Source organism: Mya arenaria, chromosome 1, assembly GCF_026914265.1.
Source record: "Mya arenaria isolate MELC-2E11 chromosome 1, ASM2691426v1".
NCBI lineage: Eukaryota > Metazoa > Mollusca > Bivalvia > Myida > Myidae > Mya > Mya arenaria.
The window spans coordinates 35,245,402-35,266,049 of NC_069122.1; the positions used below are offsets into that span (position 1 = coordinate 35,245,402).

Below are 20,648 nucleotides of genomic sequence, written 5' to 3' on the forward strand. Positions count from 1 at the left end.
AAGAGACATAGTGTAAGAGACATAGTGTAGGAGACATAATGTAAGAGACATAGTGTAGGAGACATAGTGTAAGAGACATAGGTGTAGGAGACATAGTGTAAGAGACATAGTATAAGAGACATAGTGTAAGAGACATAGTGTAAGAGACATAGTGTAAGAGACATAGTGTAGGAGACATAGTGTAAGAGACATAGTGTAGGAGACATAGTGTAAGAGACATAGTGTAGGAGACATAGTGTAGGAGACATAGTGTAGGAGACATAGTGTAAGAGACATATTGTAGGAGACATAGTGTAAGAATATACAGTACAAAGTGCATGTTTGAAAAAAAAATATTTTTCAATATTTTTTTACATATTCGGTATTATAATTTTTAGTAAGCAATTATAAGATTATTTTTTTTGATTTTTAAAAAAAAATGTTTGAGTTTGAAAATCCGGTGCCAGTGGTGAGGTTGTATTTTAAGTCGGTAGGGTGACCTGAATTATTATCTGAATTATTAGAAAGGGCTCGTTCGCTATGCACACCCCGCCCATTCTTAATAAGATTTTAATTCATGTCATGTATCTATTACTTACACTTGACCATGTAAATATAGGGCTTGTCTATGTGTCCTTTAACAATAATATACATGTAGTAGGTTTTTGGCTAATGGTTTTGTCACTATATTGTGTACTCCTGTATAAATTTGGAAATATATATTAACTGTAAAATTATATGTATAACTCATGATTGTTTGATTATATATGTACGTGTTTATCTTCAGCAACTTTTAAATAGTCAACAGCACTCGTCTCGGGATTGTCATTACTCGTTATCGCCAAACATGATAACGGGTAATTTAAGATATACCTTCATGTTTGTCATATGATGATACCAAATATAGTACAAAAAAGTGTTGCATTAATTTATGTTAACAAAAAATGTTTTCATTTTTATATGATATATATGTTAACCATAGTTTAATTTTATAAATTCTTGTTTTAACATACTTTCGTCTATTTACATTAACATCTATTGAGTGTATACAGTGATCACTGGGATTTATTTTAATATCTTCTAACACAGAACAAAACCTTAACAATGGGAATAAGAAAAGTTTCAATTATTTCTGCGCTTAACCGGAAGTTATCACTTTGCACATTAGTGCTACTATTGCTGGCCGGAACTAGTTCCGGTCAGAAAGACTGCACAATGCAGGACCAGTGCTCGTGCACAATGACAGACGGGAGTGGGATTGTGGACCTCACCAGTCTTGCCAGTAAAACGGACGGACAACCAACGTGAGACTTTGTATATCATAATCATTTTACTCTTTGATACCTAAATTGGAGAAGAAAAGAATACAATTAAAGTTTAAAATAAACCTGTTTGTGGAGGGGAGCGAATTCAAGATTGGATAACGCACACCTTCCTTGACTGTAAAAATTAACATCATTGTGTCGTTCATTTTAAAACAAAACCACTATAAATCAATACGATTGTGTTCTAAAGACCGCTCTCTCGGCTAGAACTTTTTTTTCAGTTTACTACAACTGGCGGTAAGTGTTATGTAAAAACATAATCCTTACTTTGAACCTGGTCCGTAGTGCAGTTATTTTATGTCTTTGTCTTACAAGATCCTTGTCGAAATGATTACCATTTTACCGACAGTAAAATCAAGAAAAATAAGTAAACTGACACCATATCCATCCGACCACAAGGAATAATACGGATATTTAATCTTTATTAATTACATTGGTATTATCACGTGCTAATGTCAATCAACCAATCACACTACAGCCATTTGCTGTGTTGCGTTATTAATGTTTGTCAAAATCGTGGACTTGAAAGACAATATTTGAGCATTTATCAACATTTGTCTAAGTGTTCCAGCCGTCAATAACTTAGTTTTAACACCGTCCTTTATTTTGTAATAAAAAAGTGCATTTTAAAAACCAATAGTTCACAAGGCGGTAAATCCCAACTTCTATTGTAATAATATTTTAACATTACTGAACGATTCTGTCTCTCTGTATGAGTAATCAATGAAGAAGAAGAAGAAGAAGATTTTATTAACTATAAGCTTACAGCCCATCAGTTACATATAATATAAACGTGTACAGTATATAAACATTCCCGATAGAACAACTTTCAAAATCAATCATAATGTATAAACAAAGTAAAGTTATATCACATTTGCTTTAAATACTGAAAAATAGTTAGTGGAGAAAAGTGTCTAATGTCTAAACTGACGCATTTCAAAGCCCTTATAGACAAAACAACATAGTTTTCTAATAGTAGTTACATTTTCGCTCGAAATCAGTTCGATAAATTTAGGAATATTTGGATTGGAACAATGTGGCAGTGCGCAAGTCATAGATTCTCACGAAACCCAACGGCTCAATGAAAGTAAAGACACATTCTGCTTGCCCGGAAAGAATCCTATTCCCTCGGCTCGTCTCATCAGCTGTCCGCGAGGCGGAGCAAAAGCGCACACGCTGGGACCCGAAAAATGGTGAAATATGCATGAGTAGGACTAAGCGAGGTCAAAGTGATTGTTTCGTCTGCTAGGCTTGGGCCTGTAAGATCCATTGCATTGCATCATCGTATGTGATAGGTGTTTTATCTGAGGGTTTTATACCCTCACATTAATAATGTATACCTTTTTTTCAGATTTAAGGACGTTATGGAACAAGAAGAGGGCTATTACTATTCGTATTCGCCTTGTGGTTCATTCTCAGAGGTGGAATGCAAGCAAGCGACGGTGTGTACATATTTTCTTTGTTATTTCAAAGTTATTTTTAACACAAATAGAGATTTGATTAGGCTTCATGCATATCTATCAATTATTTACTCCCATCCTCTTAATATATAGAACCAGTTGCAACAAAAAAGCCCATGACAACAAATATAACATCGATTATTCCCACATCTCACAATTGTTATCCTATCTCCAAGCTTGTGTAAGACGTGGAAGAAAAGTAATGGTCTATACCAGGGTATATTACAATAGTACTCGATATTAATTTTCTTCATATCTCACAAGCGTAAAAGAAAACTTATCCAAAATACATGTATGCACACTTTCAGTTGTGTAAGTAACAACTTGTGTCCCCATATCTCGCAAGCGTAAATTTTGATTCACAGGCATGTGTATTAGATCAAAACAAAAAGCAGTCGCAACAGATTGGGGACAGCGGGAGGGCAGCCTTCCAATACGATGCTGACGCTGGAAATGTGGTGGTCGCCTACACCGCCGGAACTGGTGTTTTAAAGTGAGTATGATGGGGGGTGGGAGAAGTGCTGTACATAGATATGTTTTAAACCCGGCCATATTTACATTTGAACAAACACCATGTTTAAGTATCTGGCAACACTTAACTTTCTCACCTAGGCGACCCGAGTTCGAGTCGGCGTATCACAATCGTTGTTAAATAAATACGTTTAAACTAAACTAAAGAGGCTCCTGAATGCACTATCTTTACTGTAGACCGAAGTGAAGTACAGAAACAGTTGGAAAACGATTGAGCAACTCTAAGTAACACTGAGTGTTCAGAGGCGTACAAGTGAAGTTCAGTGAATAATATTTACGAAGACATCATAGGATCATTGCTGCAGCTGTTTTGATGTAAAGTCGAATTTAGTTAGCTTAGACAAACCAGAACCGACTAATGCGGCGTTCACACAGTGCCGATTATGGCTCCCGTTTGAGATCAGACAGCGCTACGACACGAAAAGCGAAAAAGTCGGATTACTACTCTCAATGATCTGGAATGTCCTATCATTGTCTGAACGCAGTCGTATATGTTCGTAACAGAGTCCTACGGATCGGGAATGGTCCGGAGAGGTCGGCCAAGCACTCCCGACAGTTAGGTGCGTCCCGTTACATTCGGGAAACACAGCCGATTTTGTCTAGTCGGATTACAATCGTGACTATGTCGTGACAGATTCGGTCGTTTTTTACCATGACAAAGATACAAATCGAATCAAAATCGGATTGAGAACGGGATAATCGGGACGAATTCTGCTGGAAACGGCTGGATCGGGACGCCTCCTGAACAATATGTTGTCGTGATTAAATAAATGTTTTTACAAATTTTAATAAAAAATTGAATCTCCAGCTACGAATCACAGGATCTTGATCCGACTTTTGACACATTTTAATCGGGAATGAAGATGTGTAGATCTATTATTATAATTTTAGACTGACCACTGTTGACCTTATATGTGACGAGAGTGCATGTGACCCGACGTTTACACCGAAAGGGGAACAAGGAGCGGGCCAGTTTGTAAGTTTAAGACATTTAAGCTTCCAAGTAAACACTGTTGTATTTTGAACCATTTGCCATGTGATGTGTTAAATATATTAATATTCCTCGTACGAAAAAGTTTAAGCCATTGAACAAAAACTCCACAAACCACTTCAACTTGTAAATGTTTACTGCTCTATTTCTCTGTTGGGATATTTAGCCATATTTGTTACCAAAAGGAAAACTTTGAAGCTCAATAGCAAAGCTTTCATTTCAGATTTAACCGAACACCTCTTGTTTCAGGAAATGATGTTGAAGACCGTCTGCGCATGCCCAGGCAAATGTGACAGCAAGGGGCCCACGGGAGATTGTAAGGGAGGATCGGGGGCCTCTGGGGGCCTCAGCGGCGGCAGCATTTTATTGATCATGTGCGTAAACCCTTTTTATTGTATGGCTTTTGCTTAGTTGCATCAAACGTGTGGTAGCATAAAAAACGGAAAGAAATATGTATATTGTTATCAAAGTGCCAAAAGGTATATAGGGAAGTAAAGAAAATATGGACATTTAAATGTATTCATTGATTATGTACATAAAAAAGTGAAGCCATTGAATGTTAATTTAGTGCTTTGAAAACTGTGAAAACCCAGTGAGGGCGTTTGATTTAAAACAATCATAGAATATACCAGTAGCCGGATACAGCTAGGAAGGCCGGAAGAGAAACATTTCGTGCGACTACAGCTTTTATCATTTATTTCAATCTCATCAATGCATTGTACATTGATGAATAAAAGTACATTCAACAAACATTACATACAAGTGCATTGCCACTCTAGTCACGGTTATAGGAGACTAATTTAAAATACAAGTAAGACACTTACATCTTTTTACAGATAAGAGCAAAATACATGGCATGATAATCCCCTGCTTTGCATCTCCTGCTAATTGCACTGGTGACAAAGTAGGGGCCAATTTTCTGTGTATTCATGTATTGGCTCAGGGCCATTTAGGGTCCAATTTTATAATAAAACATCCAAAACTGCACAGCATTGGAGATCTGATAAGACAATTAGGCAATATTAAGATCAATTAACAGAAGTTGAGTACAAATACACGTTTATTGTGTGTTTTTATGTATAATCCCAATGTTGACTATCTGTTTCCTGTTAGTCAGATACGATTGAAAGAAATGTATGGACATTTCCTGATTCTACTGAATGGATGCAGGAGCTCTCAGGAATGCATTTTGAGCATTTTCCGATCAATTTGCATGGATAACGTTCTGTGGTGTACTGCATTCAAGTTTATAGAAATATATTAAATTGTGCATAATCTGGATAGTCTGCAGTTTTGAACTCTTTGATTGGTTAAAAGTATTTATTGAATAAATACAACTGTTGTATATCGCAGACCATATCAAAACTTAACCCCGTTTATATAATTGGCTGCGATAGCTAATCGTATATAACTTGATTAAGCTGCCCCAAGGTTGTCCTAAGTCTTGTTTGCATATTTCGGTAAATGATACGATTGGTTAATAATTATTATCGGATAAATATATTGATCAATAAAACACAAACTAGCCATCTTTAACAAAACCAAAAGTTTAACCAGTTTTATACAATAAGCAAACTTTCTCGAAACTGCTTTAGTCCGTTATAGTATGATTAAGCTAAGCTCACTATTTTTGTTTTGGTATAATTTGTGTAATGTTTACTCCTTTAAAGGTTTTAAGACTTCAATATCTTTATGATATTCATAATTAACCATTTTTTGTATATCAATATCAAGTTTAAGTATGTATTTTGGCTAATTGAAATAAGCTTCTTAAGCCGGTTTATCTGATGAAGTTACGAGAAACTGGGGCTAGTTAGGCTGATTATGTCTGCTAAATGGTGTTTACTTTTTTAAAATGGTCAAAGTATTTACTAGAATATATAGTTGTGCATTTCCTTCAAATATTTCAGAGTATTTGGAGTACTTGTTTCGTACCTGATTGGAGGAATATTGTTTATGAAGTTTGTCAAAAAGGCAGAGGGTTCGGAGGCGATACCAAACAAAGGTTTTTGGGCGTCTATACCACGAAATGTGGTGGTAAGTCAGGATTAGACGCTATTTTGCTGTTTTTATTTTTTTTATTTTTCATAAAAAAAAATTGCAAGGTTTTTATCATTAAGTTTCATGTACAGTCTGATAAAATCGTTAAAAGATAGTAGAACTGATTGTCGGGTTCCGCCAAAGAGATATTGAAATTTAAACGTTATTTGTTTTACAACGGTTGTGAAAAAATACCTTGTACTAAATCACTCTCGTTGGCACGAGATTGCGCGTGACTGTGATCTTGTGTTGTGGGGAGACCGGATTACCCGGAGAAATCCCACTTGTCCGGTTCGGTGAGCACAACAAAATAGTTGTACAGTACATGTACGATAGTTGGCTGCTACGGTATGTCCAACTGAAGCTTTATGCGATAGCATTCGAGCATCTGGGCCATTTTTTTACCGAAAACAACCTCGGATGCACATGGACGATTTACACTGTCAAAATTCTTTTCATTTAACTACGCTGCAAGTAGATCGCGTATTCAGCAGGAAAACTGAATGCCTTTACTCTTGGGTAATCACTGGTAATCGACTTAAACTTAGTAATACGAACTACACGTTAAAACACTTAACTAATAAATTAAAACTATTATTTAAAAAAATTGAACTACTTCCATGTACGTACCGTCACACATCCGAGGTTGTTTTCGATGGAAAATGACCGACGTGTACCGAATGATGTAATAGTCGTTCCTGCCATCGGTACCTTCGTTGCTTTGATTTATAAATGAAATATTCTGTCATTGTATATTAACTTAGATCTATGTATGTTTTCAGAATGGTTGCAAGTTTACGGTTAGCAAGATTCGACGGAAAGATGTTACATATGATCAGATCTGATGTGAACTAAGCTATTTTGTATGTGAAAATGTGAATAGTTATGCGATGAATATGAATTCAAATGTGAAAACCAACTTCAATGTGGATGTTCAATAGTTATGAGTTTAGAATGAGATTTTTCGTAGGCCAAGGCAACAAACATTGTTTAAAATATGAAATATGCACACGTTTTTAATTCCTAACTACATGCTGCCTGTTGCTATGAACAATAGTTTATGACAAAAATGTTGTTCCTGATTATTCTGTTGTTGTATGTATCACTAGTGGAGGGTTAGGGGGCACGTGTTAGATAACACCAGAATACCCCCATTTAATAATGAATTGAGGCAATCTTGTCCTCTCCTTGGAAGGACCAACTTATCACCCAGATCACGTTTAGAGCCTATATTGTTTCGAATCTTGGGGATGAACGTAAACCCCTTTACATGTTACGACGCCACCCCAACCCCCACCCCACCCAAAGTAAAAGCCCTCAAACGTCAAGTCCTGTATCATACTGGCTTACTTGCTTAAATTGTCTTACTTAAAACTTCTGTTATAAAATCAGTAGAGTATATCATATTAATGGTAGCCTTTGGTAATTTATTTAAAATAGTTTTATTGGGAAAACAGAGACTGGTTTATATCCCCTTCAAAGCGTTTTTAGTGTTTGCCTTATATTTTCAACCAATTATTGGTGCTAGATTTTTAAAATGTTTCTTGTTTGTGAAGAATCGTTTCTTATTGCTGAAGACGACTCTTCATGATTAAGTGAGTTGCTATAACTGCGCATGCGCATATAGCCACGACTACTGTCAACACTAATGTATTGTCTCGTCATGCAGTGATTGGCAGGTCTTTTTGACAAGCGCACGGCTTAGTTTTAAAGCTGGTGCAATATAAGAGGGGCTAACTCTAAGTCCCTTAGAACTTCGTTGCGCTCCGATCCTTTAGCGGGGGTGGGGGAGGGGGGGGGGGGGGGTTCGTCATGCGCCTCATGATATTTTTGAAATAGAGAATCAATACTACTTACCAGCAAAAAAGGTTCCAACCAAATATCCTATTTTTGAACGTTTCGCCGCAATCTTGCAGCTCAGATTCACAATCCTCACTTAAACCGTTGCAGATTCGGATAACGTGTACCCCTCTCCCCAACCCCTAAACTCTAACATTAACTTAATTAGAACTTTCAGAAAATATCATATGTACATGTTTTGAAATATTAATCGGAACTACTCAGCGATTTTCCAATCTCGGATGTATGCCGGTACATTAGTAAAAGTAGTTCGTAAAATTGATAATAATGATAAGATTAATCTGTTTTTGTGTTTAAACGTGTAATTTATATTGCTAAGTTCAAATTGATACCCATTGAAGTATATTATTGCATAGATATAAATATTCCAAGGAGTAGAGTCCGTAGGTTTAACTGCTGAATTGAAATTACTACGCGATCTTCTTGCAGCGTAGTTAAATGTTAATAATTCTGACATTGTAAACCGTCCATATTACATCGAGATTGTTTTCAATTTTCGCTTGAAAATGGCCGAGGAGTTCCGTCTGATGAAATATTTAAAATGAGATTGTACTGTGCACTTTCTTTTATTCGGGCTGCGTTTGGATCATGTTGATCGTATATTGCCATCAAACACACCGGTTTGATGAAATGCATAAAACATCACATAAAATACATACTCATATAAACAGTGAATGAATAAAACAAAAACAAAAATATTAAATGCATTTTCTTTTATCAAACTTTCATACTTAGAAATTGCGAAACTATAAGTAACATTCTGTGAATGCACTTCGCTGGATATATCGTAAATTATGTCGTATCGATATATACATGTGCTGATGCTGTAACTCAATAATTAAATGATTAATTTATGATGAGGTCATTGAAAGTATGACAGACTGGCCTTAGGGTAATTTTTCAATTAATCTCAATTTGTGGGGTAGTTTGACAACTTGCGTCACGACAGTTTATATAAGGTTCAGATCAAAATAATCATCGAATAACGTTGTCCTTGACCCTTTTGATTTTCATATATTTATATTTCATACGAGTTGTTGCTCACGATGTTACTAATATATAAGATGTTATATAAATAAATTCTGAAAAGTTCGTCAATGTGCGTCCATTCAATAACTTGTTCCCAATATTAACTAATGCGTGTATATAGGCTGTTTCACGTATGATAAAATAGCAACAAAAAAAAGAAAATGATTGATGATGATGATGATTGATGTGTACAATGCATTGAAACATACTAAGTACCACATAGTTTACAATTTATTTAAGTTTAGCAGTTATTTCGCATTTTTCCATTAAAAAAGATTACTGGTTATGTCTACCAGGTAGAATTCATTCCTTATGCATGATTGGCTAGTCGGTGTTATCACGTGATATTACCGAGGTAGGTGTATAGCTAAATTATGTCACCCGATTATAGTAAGGCTTTGTAGCTCAGTGAGTACGACGCTGGACTGCAATTTTGGCGACACGGTTCGAACCCGGTCTCCGACACAATTTTTTTTTTTACATTTTGGTACTTTTTTACAATTATGATATCAAAGCGTAACAACTTCTATTAGATAATTGTCCTGAGGTTCGTTACAGAAATAAACTTTTTTGGTGCCAATACGTGAAACAGCCTCTTTAAGAACATGACATTGATTATTCGGAGGTCTTGATAAAAATTTAAACGATCATGCCTAGCGCCGCCATTCAACATCTGTTGGTGTTTACATTTTTGTATGGGCCAATGCCAATCAAGTTGTTTTCAAATTGCATGTGTAGATTACTTTGGAAAAACGTGATATTTACTTTTGTTTGAAGTGACACTCTTATTGAACATCAATACAAACACATGTATAACAAATATACATTTTGACTGATAAGCCTTAAACTACTTACTAAAAAATACATAAATGGAACATAACAAATACTGATAACAAGATTGTAACCGTGTTTTATAGCTGAAAACGCAAAGAAAAAAATAAATGATTGGTGGGTGCTTAAGGATTTACTTTGATCTGCTTTAGTATCATAATGTAGAAATACCATGTTGTATGCACCGTTCTTTCAAATTAAACTCGGTATCCTTCATAAGAACCATTGTTTTCGACATTTATTCATCCTTTTGCCGGGCATATCGAAACAATTGTATTAATTGTGGAAATCGTATTTGGGAGTAAGAGTGCATCTTGCATATGCGTTATATTTTAAGTCACACCATCAATGCCTTAAAAATGCTTGTTTCGAATTCGAAGAACAAATTACTACTTAATTTACAATTTAAAAACATTTTGTAAATAAATAGCGACCATTAATTGTTTTGAATTGCTATTTCCACCAATTATGTTTTCATCAACAAACTTTTGAGAAGTTATAAAAGTATGTCGGATATTGTTTCCGAAAGTCAAACAAATGAAAATTCACGCCAAAATAAACTAACGGCATCATTAATAAGCTTTCACCTCGACGTCCAATATGGATGTTTTTTTATTGGAACATATAACAATGAAGCCCATATTTGTTTGGACGTATTCTCTTTCGCACAACTCATTTCTTTATCAAATATGTTTTAATTGCTTTTGTATGATTAGATGAACTTTCATCTGCGCATATTTGTGATACGCGTCACGAAAAATGTTCACTTAAATGACGCACTGCTCAGTGTATGTCAGTCAGTATACTATGAATTCATTGATTCAAAATACACTGGGAAACTCACAATTTGTTCTTTTTCTCACATTAATCATGCGATTTCAATAACTACAGAAATGGCAAGAAAAAACATCAACTACATGTCATTCAGTTGCCCAGATCGTTTGAACTCAAAGGTTGGAGTCCCACTCTGGGCTTGTTTTGTTATGGCCGGTTGCTGACAACGTGACTAGTTAACTAATGGATACCAATTGCCTTCCTGTCAGGCGCACGGCATATAGGATAGGAATCAGCCCCAATTTCTCCTTCATAATCCCTTTCAACAATTGCCTTCCTGTCAGGCGCACGGCATATAGGATAGGAATCAGCCCCAATTTCTCGAAACTCCATAATCCCTTTTAACAAGATTAAGCAAAGCTCACTTTTTTCAACAATTTGTATCATATATACTTCTTTAAGAGTGTGTATACTTAGATAGGAATTATTGTTATGATAATAGCAATTAACTTTTTCTCATTAATAAAAATTCAATTCAAGCATGTATTTTGACTAATTGAAATAAGCTAGTTAAATCTGTTAAGCTTATTAAGTTTCATGAACTTGGGACCAGCCGCGTGGGTAAAGGTGTTCAAAGATCAAGATGTCTTAACCCTTAGGCTGCTGATGGCGATTAAAAAGGCTTTGCAAACAGCTTGGAACCAGACCAGACGCCGAGTTAGACGCCGAGTAACTCGGCGTCTGGTCAGGTTCCAAGCTGTTTGCCACTCAGTCAATATATCCCCAAAGTTTAGAATAAACCAGATGACATTTTTGAGCAGACGACAATTTACCCAGCATGCAAAGGGTTAATAAGTCCAGTGATGTCTCAATAAGTCCAGTGGGTTAGCTCTTACTTGAGTGTGGTGACACTATTACAAGCAAACACTTTCCTTTACATATACAAAATCATGCGACTTGCACACTACGAAAATACGAAAACGAATATAGAGCTCATTTGTTTTATTATAAAATAAATGTGTAGCGTACGAAAGTATAAAGTATTTCAAGAAGTAGAACAGTCATACAGTCAAATTAACAATATGAAAGTTTACAAAGGGTGAGATTTTGCATTTTACATGTTTTTTTGTAATTTTATATATAAACAATTATGCGACAATCATTCAAACACATGCATTCATTCAAATACGCACAAATAACAAACATTCAGCTCACAATAAACAAAACAGAACAGAACAAAACATAACGTAACAGAACAGAACAGAACAAAAGAGAAACATTTTACAATTATGTCATGTACCCACAATGCCTATTTATTATATCGGAATGTAATAGAGTAATAGAGATATATACTTTTGTCATAAAGGTCATCCTTAATTCGCGTCTGAATTTGATTATTTTGATTTATTAATGTTGAAACATAAACAAATACCGAGGTTACTGAAAATTATTTTCAAAAAGGGCTTCTTCTCAGGTGCTTTAGTAAATGGATGAGGTAGAAAACACTTCAATTCACATTTAATCGCACATACACACATTCAAACAAACACTCAGACATACTAAGACAGAATAATAAGCGAACTCACAACATAGCACACTTCCACATATACAACAACATTTATACAACAACATTTACCTGAACAGAGTCAAGTGAAAAAATGTTATGCTTTTTATAATTATTATGTTGGATGAATTTTGGAAAATGCCTTTTTAATGTCAACGATTCACAGTTAATCAAAGTATGAAAATAAATGCTGTCATAAGATACGTATGTATCATTCAAGCATTTAAAAGATAGACGTTTTAGGTAAAAATGTGATAAAAACAATCTTATGAAATATGATTAAAAAATTCTAATAAAATGGGTAAAAATGCTTATTTATATATATACAAATTATCACTTGGTCATTTTAAGTAGTCGGCTACCACTGTTTTATTTTTATGATGCTATATTGTCCAACAGTACTTTACAGTCTTCGTGAAGATAACCTCCAATCAAATACAGTGACGAAAATCCCGTTTAACACAATCTTCCATTGAAAAGATAATGTAAGGGATAAAATCCAAGATAATGGGGGAGAGTGTTTCATTTGAAGAGGTAGCAGACAACAGTTATCATCGAAGTCAACACGAGAACGAGGCTTGAAGAGGCCTTCGATCCACTGTTCACAAACCAACGGGCAGTGTTAGCTGAAAGAAATAAAATAGAATGTAAGAAATATGTTATAATATATAGTCTTTAAGACATGCTTTTACTTTATTATTTGTATTTTTTCAAAGACGTTTAGATATTGAAAATAACTAAAATGAAATTTACTGTGTTATCTTGCAGCCTAGGATTTTTTATGAAATTGTTTTCTAGGATTGTAAACTCATTACATTTGGATGTCCTTTGAATCATTGTCAAATAGTTTAATTTGCAATATTTTTTAGACAATGACATAAAATAATAATGCAAACGCTTCCATACCTAGTCCACCACCGGGTCTGTTTCTAAGAGCGCGTCTAGGGCGGAGCTCCCGTGACCTATGACCCATCCAGAACGTGTTGAAGTCCTGAACAACCGTCGCCCTGATAACAGAAAACAGATGTTGATAATTATAATATTAAAAAAATATTATTTCGAATCTTACAAGACATATTTGGTACAGAAGCATGTTCAACAATCATCACCAAAATGTATGTTATTTTGTATACGGCACTTGAATAACAAATACAAAAGACCGTCATTTTCTCGAGGACTCTAGGGACCGACCTAAAAGCTCGAGTTAAACAGACTCTATTTTGAGGTACGCCTGTGTCCTATGACAAGTCAAAACTCCTATAAGAAACTTGTAACCTTTTCGAAAGCCTGGGTCAGGACCCAAACTGGGACCCCATTTATGCATAGATTCAATCACGATCATACATAAAAAACTTAACTATCTCTAAACCCAAAACACCAACCCAACCCAAAACTATGTACTTACACAAACTGTATGCCACCCTGGAAGCCCACGGGAGGGACCCAGATCAGTGTGATACCTCGTTTGATCCCGCTTTCAGTGTGGGTGACCGCCGAGCCTCTGACACACTGCATCCGCTGTACCTGTACGTTATTTATGATGTTGTTCAGGTTGCTAGAAAAGAAAAATATTCATTTATTATAAAAATGATCCCTTTAAATAAATTGAAATATTATAATTTATTGCCAAAATAAAAATCTTTGGTGTTTCAATAACCTGTTTTAGTTAAAACTGAAAAAAAATTCAGTAGTAGTGAGATATAATTTTCATATATTTCTCTGAAACATTATTTTATTTTTTAATTAAAAGAAACGAATGATTGCTAAAAAACAACTCGCTTTTATTCGATATTTTCTTATTTAGTGATTATCATATATAGAGAGAGGATCTCAACTGAGTTTTTATTTTGTATCGAATTTATTAAACGAGTTCATTTTAAAACGATAAAAACGAGGCTCTGTCGAATGTTTGTTTACGTTTTTTTGTCAGCGCGTATGAATACATTTTTCTGTGATGTGGTAACCTAATTTGCATAGTTATTACACTAGCTATATATATGAGAGGTAATATCACTCCTGCGCCGTAAGTTATGTTATAAATAAAAATAAAGACACTCACTTTCCAACGCCATTCATTCCTTGAGTAAACTGGTTCCCTGGGAAACCCTGACCGCCTGGCACTCCTCCGGGGAAGTTCCCTGGACCACCGGGTCCACCGCCAGGAAATCCGGGAGGCCCGACCTGTCGCTTCTTACGGCCGAAGGGATTACCACCACCTGCACCAAACTGGCCGGCCATACGGGCCTGGTTGTTCATCATTTGGTTGGCGTTGTTACGGGCTGTGACAGCCTGAAAACAGGAATGAAATTATCATGAAATGATGAGGCATAAATCAAGCGATCTTTTTAAACTACTTTGCTTTGAATATGAAGACATTAAAATAAAATAAATTGAAGTTTTGCTTTAAATTTAGTTAATTTTAGTATTACATCTCGCGTTATTTATTGTCGCTGGAATTAAAAAAACACAAAACAAAGCGGTTCAATGTATACATGTAAGTCATCGTTTTACCTTATGGGTAGTTTATTTAGTAGGCATTATAAAGAAATAGCACATACCTGCCCGTTCGTGTATCTGTACTCGCCCACATACTGGAGCTGTCCGTCCGCCGTCTTGGTCCGCGCCTGTAACAGGAAGCCCTTAAACTGGCCCCCGTTTATTGCCCCGATACGACTCCGGATACGAACTGAAAGAAAACAGGTCATTATTATTTGCAAACGTAGATCTATGTGTACTGGACGAGTAGCATCCGTAAATGAAATTAAAATACTGACTCGGAATAACCGCAACAGTTTTGTTCACTAACGTAGCTCCATTTGGGCACATGAAAGTTCGTGGACCAGCACGTCAGATTAAAAATAGCTTTTTTTTCAGGCATTTTAGAAAAGTGAGCACGCCCACAGACTTAGCCAAGCAGAAAGGCAAACACAAACTGATGGTGTTTTTAATTTGCTGTTGTAACACTAAATAGTTATCATATCTGAAATGACATGTATGCATTATAACAATCTTATTCGTTCAAAACGCTAGTTTTTTTATTGATTTTGTTTTAACATCTTTAAAAACTGAGATAATTCGTACATCTACTTACCAACAACGCCGCAGTCCCGCTGTTGTGCATTCTCGCATGGGACATATCCCGCCATGTTTGTGTCTATAATGTAAGGCGTAGCCCGAGTTTGCCGCACATTAGAACCGTGCCCTGGTTTCATAGTGTCACAAGCCATTGGATCCGCTCCGTATCTATGGGCTGAACCCAACCCCACTAGCGCGAGTGTCGTGTATATTAAAGAAATTGTAACATACATCTTGGTGTTTGATAGTTTTTCAAAGTTTTAATTAAAGCAAATTACAAAACGAGCAAACTTATTATGAACAATGTTCTACCGTTAAACTAAATTCAGTTTCAGTCACTTCATAGCGAAATATTATTTGCTGTTAAAAAGTCCCTTTTACTTCAACGACCTCTTCCTCGAAAACCGAAGTTCAGACTGATTTGCTGAAGCTTGGGCGCGATGTTTTATTTAACGGATGGGGCTGAATGTTTAACCTCTGATTGATGTTTTAATCATTTCGGATGGTTGTCAAAATTTCAGTAAAAATCATGGGTAAGATGCGCCAAAAATTTCACTTCGTGTGTTTCCGTCACTTCCCGCCTCTACGAACGTCAATCACGTGTCTCACGGAAATTACCGATCGGTCAGTAATGAATTAAAGACATGCCTTGATTGAGTAGTTACCTGTCATCAATGAAATTTCGTCATCTGATTCATAATTATGATATGCCCGTAAGTTAAGTAACCAATCTGGTATTTGACTGAAAATGTTGTGGTAAAATTGTGTAAATGATCCATTACAGTCACAGTAGTCGAAGGGCAGATATCTTTGACGTTTTAAGTACATGTTTGTTATTTTTCGTGCAAAACATGGCGACATGTAACAACAAAGTTTGCAAACGAAAGCCATACTTATCATATGTTTTAATTATTTGAAGAAGCAAAGAACTGAGTTGTAATTATACAAAACATATTGTGTTTACTATATATATGCCAACGTTTGTTTTTGTTGTTGTTGTTGCTTTTTTGCGTAAATATGTGCAACGTCGATACTAGCATTATTTTATTATGACTCCTGGGGCCGGTATCAATAAAGATCTTTGTCAAAAACTTTCGTGAAATAAAATTTAGCCAGTATCTAAATTGAACACATGGGTAATTAAATATAAAATATCAACTTGTTAACATTTGAGACATTTCTACAGATTTAAGATGATTGGAGTTGCAACTTAGATCTGTTCACAGGGGGAAAAACAATTTTATTATTTCATTTTAGCCTTTATGTATACCCTTGATCATTGACAAGAAACTTGTTCATATAATCATGGCGATCAGAAAGAACAGTTCGTATTTGTGCACACAGTATGTCCCATTGCTTGTAATGGAAATCCTATTTCCATGCCTTTGTTTTCAAGTATTTTTGTAGATATCTTGACCATATATTACACATGCACATACCAGGACATTTAAATGCTAAATAACTTTTCGACCATTATAGGGTTATTTCAAGAAAATACTTCCAGATTATTTATTTTTTGTACAATTCTGCATAAAAATTAAAAAAAAAAGTTATATTGAGGAAAAATGGTTATTAAACAGTTCTCACGAATTAGTCTTTCAACCAATCAACTTACTTCCACAGTTCTTGCCCCTTATGTTTTGTTTTAAAGTTATTATTTTTACATTTAGGTCCTTTTTTAAGGTTTTGTTGGTCACCCAAAGTTAAATTGAATTAGGGAGCTTATGGACATCGGCTTACGAATGAAATTAAAATAGCTTGGGTCCATTTTGAACATTTATGTAAAATAAGAAGAAATTCGTAAAAATCCCGTGTGTTCAACTGTGTGATATCGGATTTATTGCCCCTCCCGCTGCATGATCTCACTGGGGTAGGAATGTGTAACAGGTTTGTCATTATTGTAACGGCTACAGCCCGGACAACATTGTACGGACGGACGCACGCAAGGACGGATGCACGCACTTACTTACACTTAACCGTCATTTTAGCAACTATATCGGGCTCACCGCAAAGGAGTTCGACAAAAATACATAAAATAACTTATCACAGTACTGTTTATGTTTATTTACTTTAATAAAATAACTGTCAATACACACTTTGAACAATTTGGGCAAATGCTAGTTTAACTTCATCAAAAACCAAAATACAAATCATAGTATAGAATAAGTATCCAACTGAACCACTATCACTCGTGAAAATAATAACATGCCTTTTACAAGGGATTTCAAAAATCTGGATTGACTAGAAAAACATCAATACTATTTTCTACAAACAAATTGTTTCCAGTATTATACCCATAACCAAAGATAGCATATTTCTATAATAAACGGAATGACATTTCGTTGTGAAAGGGATTACAATTTACATTGCCCATCTAGTAATGAATGGTTTGTCCACCAGGGGAGAGGGGGTTGGGGGATGGGAGAGGATTGGGGAGGGGGTTTGGCAGAAGCGGGGGGGGGGGGTGGGGGTCGGCGGGCAATATAGCGGACTTGGACAGCCTGAAATTCTTCACAGGTGGTATTTTCACTGGCTTCCCAGCCCGTAAATAGACTAAACCAGGTTCTTTGTCGATGAATTTTTAATGCATCAAACTCTTCAAATCTGAGGGATTTTGTGAAATGTACCTGCATCTAGAGTGGGGGTAAGACGAACAAAATACACTTTGTCTAAATCTTATGGCTATGCCCACTGCGCTCAAAGTGAGTGGGGTGGGGGAGAGGGGAGGGGATAGGGAGATTAATAGGTGCATTAACACAAACATGGTCAAAAGATGCATTACATGAAATCTGAAGGTTGAGTGAGGGTATACAGGCACTTTGAATATTGTATATACATATGGCTGATAAGGGCAAAACATTGAGTTGTTTCATAACACTCGCATAAAACAGTCATTGTTTTCTTAACATAAGGAATACAATTCCATTAATGATACAATATAGGTTGTCTGAGACAAACAAAATAATGACACAAATCACAGGTTGAAATAAACAAGTATACTTAAATCATAAATTAACATCAATGAACTAGTCTAAAATAATAAGATAAAAATCAATTTTGCTGGTGTTATTTTATGAACAATGCAGAAATATTATCAACTAGCGCATGACATAATATTATAAATCAAAATTTACAATTTAATATCGATATTTAATATTAAGAAACCTCCTCGTAGTAATATTGGCACTGGTTATTTATTTTCGTTATTTTTCAACTTTAAATGTCAATATGCTGCAGACCCCATTGAATGAGACAGGGCAGAGAAATTTTGTAGTATTTAAGTATTTTTTATAGTAACAATAAATAATTGATCTTTTTTAATTTCCAATTACTGCAAAGAACATTGCAATAATAACCTAGATATTAAAAGAAAAATAATGCTTTTCCTGGTTTTTAAGTTATCAAATGAATATTGTATTGCTGTTTTCGATGCTTTGTGTCTCATTTGGGTGACATTTTCATTAGTAATTTTTATAGCAGATTTTTTCCCAACCAATGGAGGGAAGGTATTATAGTTCCTTATTTAATAAAAAGAGTTCCCCTTTTCGATTGTTTGTTCATCCTTAATGCTTATGTAAAACAATATTTAATAAAATATGATGTTGAAATACTGATTCATTATAGTAATCATATTGTTTTTCTCATCTCACATTCAAACCTGTGTGTTATTATTGTGTAAATGTATAATTAAATTAATCTTTTGATCTTGTAATGATCATGGCACACCATTGTGTTCAAATTATGGAATAAATGTGTTGAATATTAAATCTTAAAATTTATGGAATAAATGTGTTGAATATTAAATCTTAAAATTTATGAAATAAATGTGTAGAATATTAAATCTTAAAATTTATGAAATAAATGTGTTGAATATTAAATCTTAAAATTTATGGAATAAATGTGTTGAATATTAAATCTTAAAATTAAGTTAGTGTCACACATTGAATTTAAAGATTTAATTGCAAAATCAAACAAATATAAAAAACTGTCACTATAACACTTGTAAATGGAAAGATTTACGCTATTTAGAATTAAAAAATATGATGATGTTATCTCATAATGGCAACATCATTTATGATGATAATGAATTATTGTAAGAGCTGTGATATATATATATATATATATATATATATATAAGATTGTCAGCTTGAAGCACCTTAAGGACATGCATGTACATATTTTTGAGCAAAGGCATCATTTGTAGAATGTCTCTGAATTTCATCAATATTTAAAATATTTATCTGTCATTAAATAAACATGTCATAGCTAATTAAAGGCCTAAATAATGACATCATGATATTCTAAGCCCTGCAGCCATTTTATGACTTACTATGAAAACAATAAGTGGGAATATTAATGATATGTTAGACTTAGTAAAACTTGTATGGTAAAACTATTATTTTCTTTATCAAAATGAAACCAAAAAAGCAATGAAATAGATGATATTTGTTGACTGAATTACTACGCTATTTATCGATTGAACATTTAAAAGATCATACGTGTAAGCAAAAGCATTGTGGATAATCATTGGATTAAAAACATTTTTATTAGTTTTAGAGTTTGTTTCATGATACATGGGTATTAAGTCATCTATCACTGTCACAGACCACTCACTGTCTGGCTGTCTGGTTCGCTTGAAGAATTGTGTTGTTTTCCAGGTAAAAAGCGAAGACGATGTAGGTTGTTGACAAATTTTGAGGCATGTGTGGGGTAAAATCAATTAATCTGTTAATTATTGGGTTAATTTTTCGGATTCGTATAACAATGACAAACAGTTCAAAAAGATATGTGAGCGCTGGTATAACATCGTATTTATGTTCGAGCAGTTGTTTTCGTCTATAATTTGTTTTGTACGAAAGCAAATGTTCGAACATTCAGCTTCAAAGTTTAAGAAAACGTTTAAAACAAGATTACCATTTTTCTATTTAACGGTAAGTTGATTATTTCCAAATACATCTTAATTTAAACTTATGCAACCTACTTTAAATTTTTTTTTTTTTTTTTGGTTTAAAAGTGATGTATTGATTTTTGACCCAGGGGAAGTAACTACAATGGATTTTAAAAGTAGTTCTTAAAGCTGCACACTCACAGATTGAACGTTTTGACAACTTTTTTATTTTTTGTCTTGGAACGGGGCAATTTTTTCGAAAATCCATAAAAAGTAGTCAAATATGACTGCTGACAAGAAA

The 20,648-nt window shown here is 34.7% G+C and overlaps 2 protein-coding genes across 2 annotated transcripts; one reads left to right on the forward strand and one right to left on the reverse strand.

Annotated features, from left to right (window-relative positions):
- Positions 1-1,022: 1,022 nt before the first annotated feature.
- LOC128239529 (uncharacterized) lies at positions 1,023-7,408 on the forward strand. Its single transcript, XM_052956163.1, has 7 exons — positions 1,023-1,283; positions 2,656-2,746; positions 3,130-3,257; positions 4,187-4,271; positions 4,536-4,660; positions 6,197-6,323; positions 7,109-7,408. Exons 1-7 carry the CDS (start codon positions 1,084-1,086, stop codon positions 7,169-7,171), a joined length of 819 nt encoding a protein of 272 aa, XP_052812123.1. The 5' UTR covers positions 1,023-1,083; the 3' UTR covers positions 7,172-7,408.
- Positions 7,409-12,906: 5,498 nt separating this feature from the next.
- LOC128226733 (uncharacterized) lies at positions 12,907-15,692 on the reverse strand. The gene is made up of 6 exons (XM_052936742.1): positions 15,476-15,692; positions 14,943-15,070; positions 14,444-14,673; positions 13,790-13,939; positions 13,291-13,391; positions 12,907-13,010 (listed from the first exon to the last, which is right to left on the reverse strand). Exons 1-6 carry the CDS (start codon positions 15,690-15,692, stop codon positions 12,907-12,909), a joined length of 930 nt encoding a protein of 309 aa, XP_052792702.1.
- Between the last annotated feature and the right edge of the window lie 4,956 nt (positions 15,693-20,648).